Consider the following 20,644-nt stretch of genomic DNA (forward strand, 5'->3'; position numbering starts at 1 on the left):
GGTTGTTTGTAATACTGCTGAACTATATTTCATCATACAGAGAGGTGTTTTCTGTTATTTAGCCTCATTCACCTCATTGAACAGGGTGGACACAAGATTAGAAATCCCTGTCTGTATGTTGCAGTACATTTCAACAGTGGTACAATCTGGCATGATTGATCATAGATTTGAAACAACACTAAAAAAGTTTTTAGTGTTGTGTAAGGTGTTTTTTTCACTTGCCCCCCTGCAGGGCAGATATCAGTCAGACAGCAGCAGCAGCTGTATAGCACCAATGCAGTGTGGACAAAAGTGAAACTGCTTACTATAGCTCTACACTAAATACCATTGTGGCTCATAAATTTCATTGTTATTTTTTAATTACAAGCACTGAATGAAAAACCCCAAATGGCTTAAAAAATACCAAGTCAAGGAAAAATACACCTTTAAAAATGTTAACAATAAGCATTATGAGTATCATTGACAGTATGTGCAGAACTGTATCTTAAGATGTTACAGATACCCCCAATAATACTTGATATCTTGTTCCCCCGTTATCCTTTTGTGCTACCAGAGGAAGAGCACTGCACTTATCTGCTTGTTATAGTACAAGCACTCTTATGTCCATCATCTTCCATTTAAACATTTGCTGAACTTTGTGCATCAGAAGCTGGCACAAACATTTACAGTGTTTGCAAGCAAGGAACATCCAGTTATCTATATGTTTATTCAGCGTCTTGCAGGTCATCTGTTTGAATGATCTTCAACTGCAAGATATTTGTCATTTGTCAAATTTCTATATCACAAAATGAAAGTGTGAGAGTGAGGGAAGCAAACAATACCAATGCGGTAAATAACGAAAGGGAAGCCATTTGGATGAATCCGAATAAATACACCTTTTATTTGACTGATTAACAGATCTGATTATACAAACGCCAACACAGAGCTCTGAAATAACAGGACCAATCAGCGAGACAATGACTGTACATTCTTGATGTGACCCTCCCCATACCCTTAACCCCCCCACCCCATCCCTTGCCCACCTACCACCCTGCCAGCAGTAACTATGGAACTGAATCACTAGTGCTTCTTTCTGTACAAGTAAAGCTCAGCTACCCACCCACCCTTTTCCAGTGCGCTGTCTGTTATCTACAGGTTTGAGCCGTGCGTGGGGAGTTTGGCCAATTGTAGAACCGGGTGCCGTGATGGACCTCAGGTGTCTTCTACACAGGACTAGTGTTTAACTGTGAAGTTTGATTCTGTAGTATGTTTTTCTGTCATGTTTTGTTTGTGTAGTATAGCAGACAGGGCTGCTGTAATAATAGTGTATGCATTGTGTTTTAAGAGCTTGTAGTGTAAGAGCATAGTCATGTTTTTTGTCTTTTGGTTGACAATGCAAACAGCCAAAAACTCTCTCAACGTACAAGTCTAATTCGAAACAACATCCTTAACTTTCTATATCTGCTTTGCTTTCACTCTCTCTCACACACAGTCAGTCACACACAGTCAGTCACACACACACACACACACACACACACACACACACACACACACACACACACACACACACACACACACACACACACACACACACACACACACACACACACACACACACACACACACACACACACACACACACACACAAATACTGGTATGTTCATCCCTTCATCTTAAAAAACAAGACTTTGCAATTTTGTTTCAGGCATTTTTGTTTTGTTCTCCAACTCTGCCTCCGACCAAATGTGACTTGCCCCACATACATTAAACACACAATCATCCCTAGTATCTAAGTGCGGTTTCTTCAACATGCGCCCTTCAGCAGTTGCTACCGTAAAAACACTAACTGTACCATCACAATAAATGGATGGATAAAACACCCTCGCTTTCATTCTCATTTCATTTATCTTTTTCAACCCACCTCTCACTTCTTCTCATCCCAACCTTCACACCCACATTGGTCCCCCATACCCATGAACTCTCATGTAACAGACAGTCTTGTATGTAACAGTGACAAATACTCGCCCTCAGTGTAACAGCCAGGAAGGGAAGAGAGCGAGAGAAAAGTGGTGGAGGAGAATGAGTTGCAGGAGGGGGAGCAGGGGAAGAGAGGGAGCGAGTTCTTCTCCTTAAGGAGAGTGAAATATAACGGGGAGCAAAAACCGTGTCTCCACCTTTCCTTTTCCCCTGCTTCCCTCTTTGTTCCCCTGCATCTTTGTGATGGAGCAGAGGTCAACAGTAGAGGGATGAAGGGCAAAAGAGGTAGAGGGTGACTGAGGTGGAGGAGGAGAGAAGTAGAGCAGGGTGAAGTGTGTTGGTCTTCATGTGTCTTGGCCGTCGGTGGCAGGGGTCTCGTTGGCATTGGGCAAGTCCGAGTCAGTCTCCCGGCTGGATATGCGGTCCAGCTCCGCTTGTACATCACTCAGGCCCAGCTTCGAACCTGCATCCATTATAGGCAGATACAAAACAAATACAAACATTTATAATACTGTATGTTACAAAGAAAACCGTCACCTCATCAAACAAGCATGCAGAAAGATAATATTAGCCAGTGCAATAAATAATAGTACATTTAAAAAGCATTAAGTGGCACCTTTACAGTAGCGATTACACGTGGTTAGAATTAGGGCTGGGTGATATTTAATGCTAACAATATATTTGCAACAGTCTTGTTGGACATGCAAAAACATGGCTACATCATGGCAACATCACTCCCACTTTCCAAGTAGAGGCAAGTGGGAGTTTCATTCAAATCAGGGAGCGCAAAGTGAGTATTTCAAGGACATCTGGTCTATCCGATGAGAACAGACTTCTCATAACCAGCTCCATTAGCAGTGTCAATCATTTTATGATTCTGTCAACAAGCTGCAAACGTGAAAAGAGACCTTTGTTATTACAAAGTACAAATGGCGTTTTTTGGTCTTTTTGAATGAGACCGGGAGTCAATGTGCAACAATGTTTCACTCAGTTTTCTATGTTGCATTATGGCAAATTAAATTGTTCACCATATCTTGTAATTATCTGGAATAATTAAGCACACCACTGTGAGAAATCATAACTTATCTTACATAATTCTGATATGAGATTTAGCTCCATGCATTTTATCTCCAATTAACTTTTAAACTAAATAAAAAATTAGTAAAAAATATCTAGCTGAAGAATATCTGCTATAAGCCATTTAACTGAGACTGCATCTATAAAGATGTATGTTTTTCCCCATATCACCCAGCCTTAGTTAGAATCATGTGCAATATTTGTGACAGGAGTTCGTTAAAAGAAAGGCGATGCAACATGCCCAAAAAAAAAAAGAAAAAAAAAAAGGGGGGAGCACATTTGAGTAAGGGTATTAAGAGGGGAAACATAATGGGTCCAGCTGTCATTACATCATTTATCAATCGAATAAAATAATCCCAAACTCACGGGTACCTTTTATGCCACCCAAGTAAGGCAAAAAAAAGGAGCTTTGAGACAGGTTGACACTTTCTACATGTTTGTGGATCTGGCCAATAATATGTAAACAACATACCTGTTCTGATACATAAAAGCCCATCAAGGACTATCAAGAAGTAGTTGTTTTAACTGATTTTCTTAAAAACAACAAAATTAATGCATACAGCAAAAGTAATGCAAAAGTAATTCAGTAGCAATGGGATCATCTCCTGGGCCACTATAGCTCTAAATAATTCCCGACTTAACGAAGCAGCAAGAATTTTCATATGATCTGCATGTTAGGAATGTATACATACAAAGAAATACACATCATTTATTGCCCTCTGCTCAGTTTATGTGTGTAAAAGAAGTAAATGGGTGACACATGAGGTTTGATCCCAGCATTGTTCCTCCTTGGTTGCTGGAGAAAGTTGGAGGTTCAGGAAATAAAAGGGTCAAACAAGGGACAGACAAAAAAAATGACATACACAAGCAATAATAAATGAGGAATATCTCGTTCACACACACCTTAGCGCGGCCAGCATCCTCTGACTAGTGTACACACACATACACACATTATGAATGATGTTAACGGCGAGATTGCACAGCAAAGAATATGTGTGAATATGAGTGTAGTTAGGAATGAGAGACAGTTCACACAAGCTACAAGCATAACAAGGTGATGCGTGTGTGTGTTTGTGTGCTTGGGAGATGCACTCAGACACTTTCATGATCCTTCTTTCTTTTTTTTTTTACCATGTATTATGTTCAAGATGTCTGGAGTAGAGGACAGAAGGAGAGTAAAGAAATGAAAAAATAAGGGGGTTGGAGTTGAGGGGCGAAAAGTCATAAAACAAAAAGCAGCCAATTGCTGAGGAATGGCAGAAGGAGAAAGTCCTCTCAAACACAAATGAATGAATGATCACTTTCTTGATGATACAAAACCAGAGCAACCTCCAACAGAAGTGTGTGTGTGTGTGTGTGTGTGTGTGTGTGTGTGTTCTCACCTGACTTGCGTACAGTTCCTGGAGTGTTGTTACCACCACCTGGCGTCCCAGGCCCTCCTGTCCCTGCTTTCTTTGTCAGTAGACTGTTGAAGAAGTTGGCCAAGACACCCTCACTGGTTTGACCTGCAGCATACAGGTAATAGAGTTAAAACACTCACAAGGGTCAAAGGCTATGTGTCTGTGAAGCAATAAAATACATGATGTACCTGACTGTGGCATTGCGTTTGCCACGTTGGCCGCTGCAGAGCGATTACTCGTCCTGGGGGAACCGGTGGGTGCTCTGCTGGTGGTGTCCTATGAATACGAACAGTCTCTCTCACACATATGGACATTATGGGGTTTTTCTTAATCTTATGAGCCACAATTAGAAAAAAAGGAATACTCACCACCGGTCGTCCTGCTGTCACAGCGGGCTGTTTGGCGAGCAGCGACTACAAATTAGAGCACAATATGCACACTCTCTAATAAGTATTTAATTAACATATCAAGACCCTCAAGTCAGAGCTAACTGGAGTATCTGCAAGAAGCAAACCAACTGGCATTAATAGAACTGAAATGCTTTCTGACCTGCAATTTTACCAGGAACACTTGGTCGTCTTCAGCCTGAATCTCCTTTTCATGTACAATCTGGTGAGAGGCAAGGGGGAAAAAAGTATTTTTCACTTCCAGCTCTTCCTTAAAACAGTACAACAGCTACAGTGGTGAATTAGATCAGATAAAACAGTCATGTTCCCAGCAGGGATGTTGGTTTAAGTTTAGTGCATTGGCTGTGAAATGCAAAAAAGGTACAGAAGGAAGTGATACATTCCATAACCAGTCTGTTGCATTGTAATATTAGCCTGCCAAAGAGGATCCCTTCAAGTCTCCATACCTTTCTGACAGGCGGTTTGACAACTACTTCTTCAAAGCTGTCTTCTGCTTTTACTGTCTGGAAGTTCTCGTGAAGTATGGCAATCTTCTTCTCATTGTCCCAACCTGATGGACTGGTATTGGAGAAGCAGGGTTACAAACCAAATATAGGCAGTGAACATGGAAGGACACACATGCACGGACACGCAGGCTTACATGAAGACAGCGTCTCTTTCCACCACTTGTGCAGGGCAGTGGAATGGAAAGCCGTAGAGTCTGTGGACGAGATATTTATAAAGCACGTCCAGGTTCTTCATCTCCTTCACTGATGTGTAAACCAGAGACGCCCCATCTGACATGGCTGTCAAGGATATATTCAACTCCACAACAAACCATGATATTTAAAAAATAACTGCATTTCTTAATAACAGGTGGCACGAATTGCTATATTACACAGAAACACAATAACTCCAAATTTAATTAATTCCAGTCAGCGGGAGAAAATGAAAAAACAATTCTGAAGCAGTGCTGAGTAATTATGACATTTATTGAACTCTCCTTGCAACAAAGCAATATCAACAACAATAGTTCAGACCTCGCTTACAGTGACCAAAATACTGCTGTAATTATCTTGTTGGGAACTTTGCCTTTGGCCCTGAGAAAAAATAAGTTGTAATGCCGCTCACTCAGTTTCACCTGCATCATCCATGTCAGAACAGATAGGAGGTCAAAGCCATTCATTTCAGCACCTAACGTGGAAGTTGCAGGTTCAAAGACATTGATCAGCAGCCCAATCAAGATCCCTGCATATACTGCACACCATAGTTTATATACCTTACTTTTAAGGATACACTGCAGGCAGAAATTTCTGATGTGGGACTGGATGAAGTCCAGGTGTTCGTCTCTGTAGTCGTGCTCCTTCTCCAATGTGCTGATGGCATCACACTGCGGACAGATAAGCAGGAGTCAGACAGAGGTGAATGTGGGAGTGTGACACAACAAATCAGCACTGTGCTGCTGTGAGATGAAACCTTTTCCTTTCAGATCAATTTATTCTTAAATGGCCAACAACGACTTTCATTATGGCTCACAGTGGACCACATGCAGTTATAATTTAAACTAAAGTGTGTTTCGACACAAGAGCTTTGTTAATAACCCAGCACTAAGTGTGTGTGTGTGTGTGTGTGTGTGTGTGTGTGTATGTGTGTGTGTGTGTGTGTGTGTGTGATTACGTGTACCTTGGTGCAGACAACCACCACAGGTATGCCCAAGTTGTGTGTGAGTGTGTTTTCTCCTAACGGCAGTAGCACGCTCTCCTCCTCTTCACTCCTCCTCTGCGGGGTGCCGTCCTCCCCGCTGCCTGGCTCTGTGTACTCCTGGAACTGCTTTACAACTACACATACATAAAAACTAACATTAATGTACACAAAATCATAAATAGACACATTGTATCTTATAAACAGTAATCATGGTTTATATGTGAGATGTTGAAGATTCTAGCTTTCTCTTGTAATGGAAAAGAAAAGCCACCAGGAGCTGCCAAGCAGTTAATTTATTATTGGTGACATTGGAGAGATTTAGAATCATGGTGGCCCAATCATGGCCCTGAGTAACATGGTGTTAGTCAGGACTCTCAATATAGGGTCTGTGGACCTCCTCTAGGTCTTAAAACAGGACTCAGGAAGTCCCAACTCACACATCTTTTCAGATGGGCCTCCTTATGCAACACCCTAACAGGGTCTGTGGTCCAATGTTAATCTACTCACAAAGGCTCACTATTAAAAATACAGTTTTCACACTTCTAAGAACATTTCTGTGAAGGAACACTGATGTATACTTTTTTCTACATCAGTTAGTAGTCAGTCTAACTGCTGTCGGTATGACTCACGTCTGTGCTCCAGCTCCCGCAGTGTTTCTGGGGGGACCCGAAGTTTGTCGATGTGTTCCCTAGCGACGGCGGCCCACTTCTGGAGAGAGTCCAGGGCGTTCCAAGGCCGTGACATGTCAACTGTTATCAGCAGCAATGTGTTGCTGATCGCGTCCACTGGTACAGCTACTCCCTGCAGACCTTTGTGATAAAGGTCTCCATCTAACACCCAGGCATTACACCTGGTTTGATCTAATCACACACACACACACAGTAGACCAAGGGAAATACATCCACACACAAATGATTATTTAGAGGTACTCTGTTGACTCTGAGATGACAAATCATTGATTTAGGACCTACAATAAGTCGCAGGTTACCATCAATGTCGTCGTCATGGACACTGAAGTAGAGGTATTCCAGACCACGCCCTTTCATAAACTCTTCAACTCCCTGTAGCTTAGCAACCAAGGTGGTCTTCCCCGATCCCACTTCACCTAAACGCACATAAAAATTGATAAATAACAAAATTATGGCCAGTCAAGTCAAACACGGCTTTTCCATGCAAGCATTCACTGCTCTAGTAATAATAACAACAACAAATATTACTTATATTACTTCCAGTTTAAATTAAATGGCAAGATTTGAATTTAGAGTGGTAGACTAGCTGAGAGCCAACATATCACACCATTTGTTCATTCATCCTATGAACAGCACTAGATAGATAGATATTTTCTTCATCCCAAGAAAAATTTCGACATCCAGTAGCTTATATGATTCATACAAAATACCAATACACACAAGAATAAAATAATAAAAACAAAGAGTAAAGTGATAATCTAACCACCAGAACTACTGCAGAGAGCTGTCACTATGACAGTATGTGCAAATGCAAGGTGATTAATAGTGCAAGAATAATATTTACTATACATAATATAAAATATAAATTGGAGATAAATATATAAACAAATACAAATTGTGTGTAAACACATAATCACTCATCACTAGACACAGCACAGACATCAGATTGGATGCAGTGTGCATACTTGTGCATCACTCGTTGTCCAAAATTTGGATTGCACAAAACCTCATGCACACATGTACACATATACTGCAAACACTGCGCTCATTCGGACACCAGCCAAACAGCTTTTTTCTGCTATGTCTGAATCCTTAATGCAAACAAAAGAACACATTACTGACACATTATCTGCATCGGTCTTGGCATTATTGCTATTGTTATTGCTGTTGTTGTCAAAGCTGCAGCCATTCTTTCACTATGCCATGCGCATGTATGCCGACAGGGGGACTCGATGCATCATAACCATAGACTGTAGATCATAACGCAGTGGTGCTGCTGATGGATGGATAGCATAACAAAAACTGACAAATGGCCTGACTGCTACACTATTACACCCCTAACCCACACGCTGATTAGCTGGAACGGGTAGCAGGCAGCGGATTATCCCAGGCGGATGTATAGATGGTGTGTGTGCGTGTGTGTGTGTGTGGTGGACAGCAGCCGGACAGGGAGGCACCCACTCTGCCTCAGTCACAAAAGCCCCGTTAAAATACACATAGGCTTATTACGGTTCTCCTCGTCCTCTCTGCCTAGCTGCTACTAGCATGCTAGTATGACTTGCAGTGTTTCAAAGCGGCCCGTTTCTCTCTCACAAGATGATGATGATGATGATGATGATGTATTGTGTGTGTGTGTGTGTGTGTGTGTGTGTGTGTGTGTGTGTGTGTGTGTGTGTGTGTGTGTGTGTGCGCTCAGGAAAAATACACCTGTCTCTCTTTGCTAACCACCGACGCATCATCAACTACAAGGCATGAACACAAAAGCACCATCCCTCCACAGCAAGCTGGCTTTGTTATGAGACTGTATTAAGTCTACCAGAATGACATGATCACCAGCTCATGAGCTATCCAAGCTATTGGCTAGCCAGCAGTCTGCACACACACACACACACACACACACACACACACACACACACACACACACACACACTGACAGATACACACCCATAACCAGGACATTTTTCCCGGACGGTAGCTTCGATCTTGAATGGGTTGATACTTCACTCAGGATGGTCGACCTGCAGACAGAGCAGCCCCGTTACAACACGGCCAAACACAAAGCTTCATTCATTAATGACAGCTAGCCTCGTTAGCGGGCTAGCTGTCAATCCATCCTCATCCCACAGCACAATAGAGCCTCTTCCCCCTTCGCAAACATTCCTCACAATAACCCAGCTTTAACTTCTTAATACCCACCACAAGTCCTGTCCGTCATCTTCTTCTAGGTTGGAGCTCTCCAGTGTGCTCTTAGGTCCAGTTGAGGTGGAGGATAATAATGCACTCCTCCCTGAAGTCGCCATCTTCGCAGGGGCTAGTAAACCGAGCAGAGCGCCCGGATGTAGCAGTTCTGTGCTAACCCCAGTTTGGTGCACATGCACGCCGGGACCGGGGCGTGGTCCGTCCGCACAAAGCTGCGGGTCTGCTCCAGACATGAGGATGATCTCATCCGCAAAGTGACACATCTGGGTTGACCGAACATCCACACCACGTTTAATCTATAACTCTCATTCAGGTCAATAATAAATCTGTAATGAATTGGTGATATTGTTTATTTTAATGTAATGATCATGTACCTTTCTATTTGTTTCTCATAGGCGTGCATATTAACCAAATAGGCTGATGGGACTTAAAGCCTAATATAAGCTATTTTGAAATATTTTGCTGTTCTTATCCTATCTGCTCTAATCCTGATTTCATTAACCAGGATAAATGAGCTTTCAAAAGCTGGCTGTGTTGCCTGCTGAATCTATAGTCTATAATGTGGAACCGGGCAGGTCCAGGATAAGGATAAAACTGGGATACCATGTAGTAGCCTAACTGGACATATCTCAAAAAGACTAGAGTAGTAGGCTACATATGTGAAATGATCAACATAATATGGCATGGTAACACAACTAGGCTATAACATATCTCATAATCCATCCTACAGCAGCTCCATTAAACATATTCAATGCAATGTTAAATACATGTATTATTATTTATTAGTTAAGTATAATTACAGTCAATGAAATTTCGGCCAAATTAAAATCAACCATACTTTTAGATAGCACGTTTCACGGTGCGTTACAGATGATTGACAAGATGATGAGAAAACAGAACAAAAGTAGACCAAAACAGTTGTGGAGTAATGCACACGAAAAACGTTCACTATAAAATAAATGAAACAATTAAACCAATGAAATAAAGGAGAATAGCCTAAAATGAGATCCCTAAGGAAACAATATGACGTATTACTCTCTGAAAAGGTAATTTTAAACGACATTACAATTTTTTGTTTATTAGAGTGTCTCAGTTGTTTCATTTACATTGTTTTGAAACATCACCTGAACCAGTGAATCTTGTGGGAACAGACTTTAAATTAACTGCTAAGTGGTCTCAGGTGTGCGGTCATCGCTTATTATAAAACCGCTGAAGCGCATCTTAGCCAATCAAAGCTGAGAACCGGGGGAAAATAATTTTATACGCGTCAGTTCAGGGTAGGAACCACGAGATGGCGCTGACAGACTGTGCTCCAAAGCCGCCGGTCCCTAGGTACGGTGCGCTCTGTGCGGCCCCCGATGGAGCAAGCGGATTACAAACTCCAGTTAAGTGGCGCACCGTCCTCCTCCTCCTCCCCATCTTTCTCCGAGTAAACCCAGGCGCACGGGAGCGCATCCTCACCGTGCATCCTCGTCCTGTTGGGAATCAGCTCGTCTGTCGGCGCCAAACCGGTCGAGCTCTGCAGTCTAGAGGATTGAAATAACATATAGTCAAAGAGAGTGAGGAAAAGGACATGGGTCCGGAGGCGGTGAGGCATCCGTAATTGTCAAGTGAACGGCGGTGAAGTTCTTCGGCTCCGCTCGGATCTTTTCTCCAGGTCGTTGAGGTGAGTTTCTCTCTGCAGGAAAGCAGCCCGGATGGTGCATGTCTTACTTGGTGCAAGATATATACATATATATATATATATATAATATGTATATGCTATTACAAATATTCGCCCTGGACATTAAGCTGTAATGCCAGGATGCTTCAGATGTTGCAGCTTGATGTAGCAGTAAAAAAATCAAGCTTCATCTTTACTGTTTTACAGCTTGTGTGACTTTATAGGTGTCATCATGGGTGTCATTATTTTGTAGAATAAAACATTTCAGAAAACTGTCATTTTTTATTATCAGGAACAAAACCTTATTCTAAAGATCACATATGGCGCTTGAGTGATTTTTCTCTTTGAGAAAAATACTGGAAAACATGTTGTAGTCTACTCTTTGAAAGCCTTTGCTTTAACTGTATTCTACTGTAGTGCACTAAGACAGGATAAGCCCTGTGAGATGCGCTTCATTCATTTTCCCCTCAGCTTCATTCCCTCTCACTTGCCTGCCTTTCCCCACTTCTTTCTCTCACTCCATCTCTCTAATCCCCCCTCTCACAACCTCTGCCTCCCTCATTCTCACTGGTTCTCTCTCACTGTCAGCTCTAATAACACTGTGAATTCGCAACACCAGACTGCTTCACTTCTGATACTCCTCTCTGTCTTTCCTCAGACCCAGCCGCCTTTTATGTGTCCACACTTTCAGCGGAGCATATTGCCATCACCTGTCACGATTAATATTCCATATAGAGTTGCATAAGATGCCACACGCCTCTTTTGGGCTTATGCTGCCTCTGCTATGGCAGGATACTACTCTGTGTCTGATAATCAATATGTGACTGAGCAATTACAGTGTACTTGAGTGTCATGGACCTTCCTGTGGCTTCATCATTAATGTCACATCTGTGTCACAGGCACTCTACACGTACATGTGAAGGTGAACTAGCGCACGCACATGCACACGCACACACACACACGCACACACAGTCAAGGGTCATGGCAATCGAGCACTGAGCAGTGATTGATTGTTACGCTGTGGAGATTAAGAGTTGACAGTGAGGAGCCTTGGAATGATTTTAAGACATCTTAACATCGCACGGCAATCAATCATTGCTAGTCTGGTTTTTGTTTGGGTATTATTTTGATTTACACATCAGTTTCAGAGCCTACAAGCCACTTTGTTACAAAGCTGTCAGCCTCTCATTCTGTAAATTGCAGAATAAGAGGTTGTTTCTCCTGTTAGTAATATTAACTTTTATCCACTGTAATACAGTAAAACATAAAGTAATATTTGCTGCAGACTCGACAAATATTTAAAATGTGGTCTGGAATGCCATAAATTCATATATTCATGAACTAAAAACTTGTTAAAAATGGGAACCCTAACACTAAACTCGGTACAGTAAATATCAAATAAACCAGTACCCAGTTTTAGAAAAACCTACAAATTGGGGCTATTGCACGAGCAAAGAAGCTATTGCACGATCCTGTGATTATGTCTAATGGGAAAATTCGCCTCTGTAAATGTGACGGCTGATCCTCTGCTGTACTGTGAGGTTGGATTCTGCACACAGCTCTTGTACAGTAGCCCAGGTTGTAGAAATCTTATGTAAACCCCGTCACTATCAGTGTCATCTGCTGTCAACCGGAACAGACAGGCATCTGCTGCTTCCCATACACCCGTACACACGCAGAAATGCACCACCACAGACAGAGCACACATGGAAACACACCTAACAACACACTACCTACACACAGGCCTGTTGTATGTCACACACCTGCTGTGGCTCTGTCCTCTTCTGTTGGTCTGTATACAGTTTGTTCAGTGTTCTTATTTAAAAATAATCACCAGTAACGAACACACACATGCAACATGAATTATGGAAGATAGACAGAGAAAGAGAGAGAGAGAGAGAGAGAGAGAGAGAGAGAGAGAGAGAGAGAGAGAGAGAGAGAGAGAGAGAGAGAGAGAGAGAGAGAGAGAGAGAGAGAGAGAGAGAGAGAGAGAGAGAGAGAGAGAGAGAGAGAGAGAGATTCAGGTCAGAGTCAGACCCAGTTCCAAGAGCTTAACTCCCCAAGGATGATACTAGTAGACCACTGCATTAATATTCAGTTTGTAACATCCAGTACACCAGACCTGTGGTTATCCTTTGGTTTGGACTAACTGGAATTGAGGCTACCGAAGGTTTTAGTCCAGCACTACATGTGCCCCATGGGTTTAGGTAATGGATCCATGCATTTTGAGATTAATTATACAGGCGATGCAGTGTTTTGAATGTGATCAATTTATAGACAGGTTGAAGTAAATGTCAGTTGCTTGAGAAATTGTAGCCTTTTACAAAATACCACGTTTAGGGAGGATATTAATTTCCAGTGATGCTAAAATGCCCTTTTAAGTCAAATACTATAACAGGAATAGAGATAGGGAATTAGGAATATGCTAACATGAAAAGAGACAGTTAGGGTGAGTATTGTTAAAATGGGACACTTTAGGAAAATATGCTAGCTTTTCTTAGCTTAGTTCCAGCAAGCTAGCTGAAAACATATTTAAGAGAAACTGTATTTGATCCAGTTTAGGTAATTTATTTCTCTCAGACAGCATGTATTTCGTGATCCTCAAAAAACTTTTTTTTCTTATCAAAATGGGTAAGAGCAATGCCCCATTTTTAAGTGTGTCTCATTTTAACAGCAGGCAACTGGCAAAGTGGTACACTTTGAAAATTGACATATTTCAAAAGGGTGAAAGGAGGACAGAACTAATTCATATTAATTTTGATACACAGTTACATCCCATTACAAAAAATATATTTGAATTGGAAGTGAGTATTTGTGTCATGTTATTTTAACTAGGCTATGTCATTTTACTTACCATTGTGATTACTGAATTAAGTATCACTTATATTACTCTATATACATGTGACATTTTTATCCTTATAAGATGCCTGGCCAGCAATGCATAATCATTGGTTTTGGGTTATTTTGTATCTAACCCTTACCCTTGAAAAGATATTCATTGCAAAGCTTAACTGTCCCAATTTGCCAGGTGTCCCAGTTTAATATAAGTGCCTGTTGAATACAGCTGAGAGATAAAGCTACAGTTAGGATATGGAGTGAATAATAGAGAACAACATTATTGTCTACAAAAGTGGAAAATTGTTGTTGTTCAGTAACAGCGTGGCTCTTTCCAAAGGTTATAAATCTGCCCATCTGCACCTCTAAAGCTCACTAATGAACACATTGTCATTTTAACACTCAAGTTTTTATATAGATTAAAAAAATTAGATACAACATGTTAATTGGTGCTCTTTACAGGTGTTGGTTGTCAGATGTTTTACCTTTAGACAGAGCCAAGCAAGCCGTTTACCCCTGCTTCCAGTGTAAATGCTAAGCTAAGCTAACTTTCTCATCTATCTCTTGTCAAAAAAAGCAAATAAGCAAATTTCCCAAAATGTCAAACTAGGTCCTGCACACCCACAAAGGTGTTGTCAGCAAGTATGGATGATTAGATCCCTACAGGTTAGAGGTGGGTGGAGCTATGCTGGGAATAACATGAGGTCACAAAGGCCCATGCAGTAATGAGAACGACAAAAGTGTAAATTGTCCCGCCCCAAACCGCTGCAAAAAAAAAACAACTAAAAGGTGCGGAAGATGTCAATCAAGCTGAGTCTGCACACGCTCCCACACAGTCCTGAGAAAAGGTCTAATTAGGCAATAATTGTAAAAGCATGTGTGGGTGCTTGATGGATGTTTAGGGGTTCAAGATCAAGAGAATTGTCCCTTGTAACCCATTAAATATGATTGTCTTATGTTTGCAATATTGACCGTCATCAAATACAAAAAGCTCCTGTGAGATACATTTTTACCAACACGTACAACACCAGGACAACACGCATAATACCAGGACAGACACACTTTAAGTGCATCCAAACTTTTGATGGAAATGAGCATGTAATAAAGTGTAGTACTCGTCTCAGATGAATTAACCAAATTTCAGATTAGGGTGGAATTCACATTATCATGAGAAAAACCTCTGTCGCAGCGATTAGATGCTCAACGGTCTTCTATTTAGAGACTATGAACACTATACGCTCTGTGGAAACCTGAGGAGAAACACAATGATTTGTTCCGGTTACTCAGCGGAGCTCACTGTGTGTGTACGTGTATGTTTGTATGTGCATGTTTCTATTAATTTGCACATACATTGTTTGCTTCTACATATAGCCTACAGTATGCATACAGTGTTTGCGCGTGTTACTGTATGTACATTATTTATGTATGTGTACGTGTATGTGTGTGTGTGTGTGTGTGTGTGTGTGTGTGTGTGTGTGTGTGTGTGTGTGTGCATAATTGGGGACCTTGTCTGATACTCAGTGGCTTCAGAGTCCTGACCTTGAACAGTTTGAGTGCTGTCTGCTTAGTCAGGGCCACTGCATCTGCTCAAGTTAAAGCAAACAACAGTTCAAATTAACTGCTGTGCATGGGGTTTTTACTGGTATCTATCTATCTATCTATCTATCTATCTATCTATCTATCTATCTATCTATCTATCTATCTATCTATCTATCTATCTATCTATCTATCTATCTATCTATCTATCTATCTATCTATCTATCTATCTATACGTATATATACATCTATCCTAAACACTTTTATCTTTCATTCTTTTTCTGTCTCGCCGTCTCTCTTTTCAGTGTGTGATTGTGTGTTCAGCATGAGTAACATCTATGAGTCTGCAGAGGCCACGCTGGGCTTCATCAGCTCTCCATGCCTGGCCAAAGTGGAGCTGAGAGTGGCCTGCCGGGGAATATCCGACCGTGACGCCCTCTCCAAACCCGACCCTTGTGTAGTGCTGAAGATGCAGTCACACGGCCAGTGGTTTGAGGTACGGTAATGGGGAGGAATGAGGGGGGACAGGGGAGCAGAGTGTGCAGACTAAGTGGAGCTCATGTTCAGAAAGGTCTTGAAGAAGATGAAAGTACAGCCAAAGTGATTAATGTTTTAAAGTTTTTGAAGAGTTGTAAATGTGCTATGAGTTATAACTTTGTCAAAGTTGAGATCACTTACTTTAGCCTATGAATTTGGGCTTTGGACCCTTTCACAATTGACAGTTCATCTTCCTATCCAAAAATGTCTCCGTTAATGAATTTAAAAAAACATTTAGAAATTTGCCCAGAGCCCTTTTTCTCCTTTCAGCTGTGTCGTTGAGAGGATTTTATTATAGCTGTATTATAGTCTATGCCATTTTTCCATGACCTGATGTGCCAGTCAGATTGGAAACTTAAGTATCTTCTTCTGCTTTTCAGGGTCTGTTGCAGATTATTTCTGCAACATTTTGCCGATATTCCTCTGGAGCACTTGGAATTATTCTAGCACATTATCAAATCTATTTTTGACTGTGATATCAAGCAGAGCTGTGATTGTGTAACCTTCTCACACTAAATTGTCAGTTGTGCTTGTCTCACACAAATTATGGATGCTAATATGGAAGCCAACAAAATATCACACCTTTGTAGATTAGTATTCAGATTGTAATACTCTGCCCTGTGCTTCTGTCACCTTGAAATGGAAAATGAGCAGGTATTGTTTCAGTGTTCATCTTAGTTGTCCACAACAAGTTGTCTGCCCCAGTCAATTTGATATTGAAAATAATGAAAGTGCAGCCACATTTTCCTGAAAAACCACTGGACAATTTTATAGGGTACAGTGCACACAATCAAAGGCCTCTAATAGCTGCAGACAGCAACCTTGTAGAATAGATGATTTAGTACTTGTGCTTTCTGCTCTTAAGTGTTACACTTCTTGTCGTTTTTATCTTCAAAACTCCACCTGGTCTTTCAGGGACTTCAAATGGAATCTCGCTCTTTAAAAAGCATCTCATTCTCATTGAAGTGGCAGACATAAATCCAGAGGAATTTCAGAACAAAATGGATCTTCATCTGTGTCTCTTTGCCTTATCTCTGGAAAAGCTGAGTGCACTGTCTTCCTTTTAAATATGTAGATACACACACCCACGCAGGCATTGCACATCCTTACACATACAGCACTGCAGTGACCCACTCTAACAGACGCTCACACTCATATAAGCATTCACCCATGTCACTCATTTACACTAACTGTGGCAGGCGTGAACGCCACACTACACACACTTACAGGCCCACGCGCGCACACACGCACGCACACACACACACACACACACACACACACACACACATTATTTCCACAGGGGCTCAAGATCAAGTGCTCAAAAAGTAGTGCAGCATTGTTCTGTCTTTGGAGACTTCACAAAAAGCTATTTTGTACAGCGTACTTGTGTGTGTGTGTGTGTGTGTGTGTGTGTGTGTGTGTGTGTGTGTGTGTGTGTGTGTGTGTGTGTGTGTGTGTGTGTGTGTGTGTGTGTGTGTGTGTGTGTGTGTGTGTGTGTGTGTGTGTGTAAGAGAGAGAGATGAGTGTTTGTATGTGTTACACTAAACCCCTTTGTGGGAATGTGGAAATGGACAAATGTTATCACTGCCCATCAGATTCAGAGTATCTTAATTGGATAATTGTTTAGAGAGGGCTTTCAAGCCACTGTGTGTGCGTGTGTGTGTGTGTGTGTGAACTTTTTTTTAATGAGATGCCAGCCTATTGAGGTAAGTGTCAGAAAAAGGCCAAATCTGTGCGTGTTTGTGTGTATGTCTAGTGCGCTAGTGTGCCATTCATTTTTGTTTCAGATGCGTGTGTGTATGCGTTCCAAAGGGTTATCAACAATAAAAGGGACCCAGTCGTTCCTGCTGGTGCTGGATAGGTTTTGTTGGCAGAGCTGAGACCGACTTTTGTTTGGTTTTCTATTTCTCTATGTGTCAGGCAGTTTGAGAGAATAAAATGTGAGATCAATGTTACAACTATAGTCCCTTCTCTGTGAAGTCAAGCAGCTTGTGTGATAAAGCCGTCAAGAAAAAATCCATATTGCCAGTTCTCAAGTTGATAAGTGTAAACAATGTGGTAATGGGTATTTATGGTAGGTTAATTGCTGCAATGCTGAAAAGTCTGTTGTGTTTCACAATCAATGCACAGCAGCGTGTTGAATGAAATCCTAATACATCAGTACACTTTAGAGGACCATAAAAAGGCAAATTGAACTTAGGGTGCAAAATATAACATTGCATGGTTTTATTAAACAAATTTCATGTTGCCAAACCATATCCACCAATATGGAAAATAAACAAACCAAGAAAGCATGTACATGTATTGATGCATGCACAAGAATAGTGTATGGTTTTGTAGCTCTTGTAACCAATATGCATGAATGACTTTGCAAGTGGGTATAAAGTAGTCAATTGATTGGACAATAAATAAATGATTAATAGAAGTGAATATGTCAACAGATGACCAAATGAAACGATTCATTAATTTGTTTTTAATAATAAAAACATTAACATGGATCGATTCAACAATTGAATACATAAATCAGTTGGACAATATAGTTTTAAAGTTAAAATATATATTTGAATTCAGTAGTTAACTTCATTTACTTCATTTACTTGGTCCTTTAGATGCCAAAAATTCATTGGCCACTGGGTTAACTTGGAGTTGTGTGTGTCTGTGTCCACGCAAACCCATCTGTGTGCATCTAGGTATTGATATGTGTGTTTACAGGTGGACCGTACAGAGGTTATCCGCAGCAGTAGCGGCCCAGTATTTTCCAAGATCTTCCTGGTGGATTACTACTTTGAGGAGGTTCAAAGGCTCCGCTTTGAGCTTCATGATATCAGCTCTGGCAACAACGGCCTACGTGATGCTGACTTCCTGGGGGCCATGGAATGCACCTTGGGACAGGTTAGTGTGTCTTCTGACTAGTCAGAACATTGTAGTTGTGTAAATCAATGTCACTTCCTAACCTTTGTTGCATACTACACTCCTTGCTAGTACTGACTCACTCCACTGTATACTACTGAATAAAACATACATCCTCTAGAAGTCAGTATTAAATGATTTAATATGAAACCGCATGTTAGGCAGGTCACTGCACAAGACAAATGGTGCGTATGAGTCAGGTTTGCAGTTCATATACAGTGCACATGTTAGATTGAGTTCACCATTGGAAGCAAGCAGATGTGTGCCTCGACGAATGAATGCATGACAAGTGCAGTTATGTGCATCAGTTAGTATACTTATGACCAGCAAATTGCATTTTACCTGCACATTACATACAGTACATGTTAAATGTATCTATGTAGATCATGTGAGTCTGTATAAGGCCATGAATGAATGTAACTAGCATGCATTGACTGGGTTATATAATTCTGTGTAAAGTTCATTGAAGTTTGTTGGGATATTATACGTTTATTAGGTAATGTGCACTACATTTCCGGTAACAGAGCAACTTAAAGATTGGAGAGGCCAGCATTAACCATGTATTGAATCCTAATGTGATCTTTTCACTTGAGCTAGTCAGCTACAGTCACTATCTGCATATACACTGTGCTTTAGATGCCCTTGAGCCTGCAGTTAAAGCATTGACAGTGCTTTAAACTGTGTTTTCGAAGCATTTATATGTGCATTATGCTAATACATATGGCCTTGTTGCTGACTTAATGGTGTTCTTGTTGCCCCTGTTTAATGATGTTGTGATCAATATTTAAAGATATGCTTTATTTATGCGTTCCACTAAATATCTAAGAAGAATCAAGAAGAAAAAAATTGTAATTGCAGTAGTTCTCATTAAAAAATTAACAATCTGATTTTAGGAAATACCAGTTTATGTCACAATGAATAGATGGAAACAGAGAGAAAGCAAGCAGTTTCAAAATGTAGTGTGGTTGTTTCAACTAGAATCCGCTTCTCATCGTCAGAGACCCTATCAGCAACCTAAAGCTGCAGGATTTACGATTGTGGGCAGAACTGAGATTATTGACATGGAGGATGAGGATTTTGGAGGCGAGAGCCGGAGAGGTTTATTGAAATGGGATAACTCACTGCAGTTTTGTCTGAGTGAGAACAACAGCATTCCAGATAAAAGAGGCGATCCACAGCTTTGTTCAGAAAAAGACAGTATTACTTTATATCAGCATAGTGTTAAAGCACCAGAAGCATTTTGGTAACTGCTAGCAACTGATCTGCTAAATCAGTGGAATTTTGTGCTAAGATTGTGTAAGTGTCATTTATGCTGTTCATTTTGGATCTTTTTTCTATGTACAGTGGCAAGCCCCCCATTGTTACCGATGTCATCACTAGGAAATATTGCCAGGGGGCAGACTTGGCACTGAGGCATTATGTCAGTAATATCAACATAAGCATGCACTCAGCATGTGAGCGACTATATAAACGACCTGCTGTTTATATTAACTTATATTCTGTTTTCCACGCTATATATTATAATTGAATATTTTATATCTTCCAAAGTCTGTATTTTTATGGTAAAAATGAATACAAAAAGGGGCTTCTGCACACAAAGACCATTTTCACATAGTGTAATGTAAACATTCCAGTAATCAGCCCCCAATGCAAAATCCCTGTGTATCACTTTTGCTCTGCAGATCACTTAATCAAATGACTCTCTGTAATCTGAAAGATTTGCCAGAACTGCTGTTCCCACTGGAAATCAAC

At 40.9% G+C, this 20,644-nt stretch overlaps 2 protein-coding genes across 2 annotated transcripts in view; one reads left to right on the plus strand and one right to left on the minus strand.

The window, feature by feature from the left end:
- Positions 1-1,999: 1,999 nt before the first annotated feature.
- On the minus strand, positions 2,000-9,512 carry dync1li1 (dynein, cytoplasmic 1, light intermediate chain 1). Its single transcript, XM_062435962.1, has 13 exons — positions 9,409-9,512; positions 9,157-9,230; positions 7,512-7,628; positions 7,153-7,383; positions 6,503-6,657; positions 6,116-6,209; positions 5,481-5,616; positions 5,287-5,398; positions 4,983-5,042; positions 4,802-4,846; positions 4,622-4,709; positions 4,416-4,538; positions 2,000-2,419 (listed from the first exon to the last, which is right to left on the minus strand). The coding sequence occupies exons 1-13, from the start codon at positions 9,510-9,512 to the stop codon at positions 2,301-2,303; spliced, it is 1,458 nt and encodes a 485-aa protein (XP_062291946.1). The 3' UTR covers positions 2,000-2,300.
- A 4,189-nt stretch (positions 9,513-13,701) lies between these two features.
- The window catches only part of cpne4b (copine IVb), an 18,230-nt gene continuing 11,287 nt past the window's right edge, over positions 13,702-20,644 (plus strand). The window contains exons 1-3 of the mRNA XM_062435436.1: positions 13,702-13,705; positions 15,751-15,941; positions 18,695-18,874. Coding sequence (XP_062291420.1) covers positions 13,702-13,705; positions 15,751-15,941; positions 18,695-18,874 — 375 coding nt within the window. The remainder of the gene's footprint in view (positions 13,706-15,750; positions 15,942-18,694; positions 18,875-20,644) is intronic.

Source organism: Scomber scombrus, chromosome 16, assembly GCF_963691925.1.
Source record: "Scomber scombrus chromosome 16, fScoSco1.1, whole genome shotgun sequence".
Taxonomy (NCBI): Eukaryota; Metazoa; Chordata; class Actinopteri; order Scombriformes; family Scombridae; genus Scomber; species Scomber scombrus.